The sequence below is a fragment of the Hoplias malabaricus genome, chromosome X1 (assembly GCF_029633855.1).
Source record: "Hoplias malabaricus isolate fHopMal1 chromosome X1, fHopMal1.hap1, whole genome shotgun sequence".
In the NCBI taxonomy this organism is placed as follows: Eukaryota; Metazoa; Chordata; class Actinopteri; order Characiformes; family Erythrinidae; genus Hoplias; species Hoplias malabaricus.
Genome location: NC_089818.1, coordinates 21,137,528 through 21,138,353, shown reverse-complemented (window position 1 = coordinate 21,138,353; position 826 = coordinate 21,137,528). Strand labels below are relative to the sequence as shown.

The window sequence follows — 826 nt, the reverse complement described above, 5'->3', positions numbered from 1 at the left end:
TCACTGGTGCAATGGCTGTACCTGTGGCCCTAAATCACAGGAGCAACTTTGACAACAGCTGCAATGTGTACCGCTGCTTTGAGAACTACAATGAAAAAAACTGGCCGGTTATCTTCTACATTCTTTGTACCGCCACTATTGTAGGGGTTTTCATTCCTTTTTGCATCATCGTGGGCTGCACTGTGATGGTTGTCCGGCAGCTGCGGGGCATGGCAGAGACCTCTACAGAGACCTGCACTTCCTCTCAGAGAATTGTGAAGATGGTATGGCTCCTTCTGTCCAACCTGCTGATTTATGCCATCTGCTTCTTCCCCTTCCATGTTGTCACTATCCTCTATGCCTTGTACAAGCTTAAATACCTGCAGTATGATTACTTGACCGTCCAATCCATCACCTTGTGTCTGGCGAGTACAAACAGCTGCCTGGACCCACTGGTCTTCTACTTCAGCACCAGGAATCTGCAAAGGAAAGGCTCAATCGATATTCAGAAAAGAGAGCCAAGGACATCCCAATCCTATTACCCCATTTCTTTGAAAGGAGTACCTAATGATGAAGGATGAGGTTTTATCCTGTGATGGACTTACAAGATTGCTATGAAAAATCTATTAGGTCATGCTTATGTCTGGTCAAATTATAGATGTATTGGTTTATTCATGTTATTTCTCAACAGGAAATCAGACTACCAGTTAAGACGAAGTATATAATCAGTTGTAGCAAAGAAAACATCATTACATACTCTTCAGTCAGAATTATTTTACCACATCCCATATTCTCTCTTTAGAACTGAGATCATTTTTTTGGTTTAAGTAATGTTTTAAAAAAAAGG

At 41.6% G+C, this 826-nt stretch overlaps 1 protein-coding gene across 1 annotated transcript in view; it reads left to right on the top strand.

Moving 5' to 3' along the window:
• The window catches only part of LOC136675480 (lysophosphatidic acid receptor 6-like), a 984-nt gene extending 424 nt beyond the window's left edge, over positions 1-560 (top strand). Inside the window, exon 1 of the mRNA XM_066652030.1 lies at positions 1-560. This exon is cut by the window's left edge and continues 424 nt beyond it. Within this exon, the coding sequence (XP_066508127.1) occupies positions 1-560 (560 nt within the window).
• Positions 561-826: the final 266 nt, after the last annotated feature.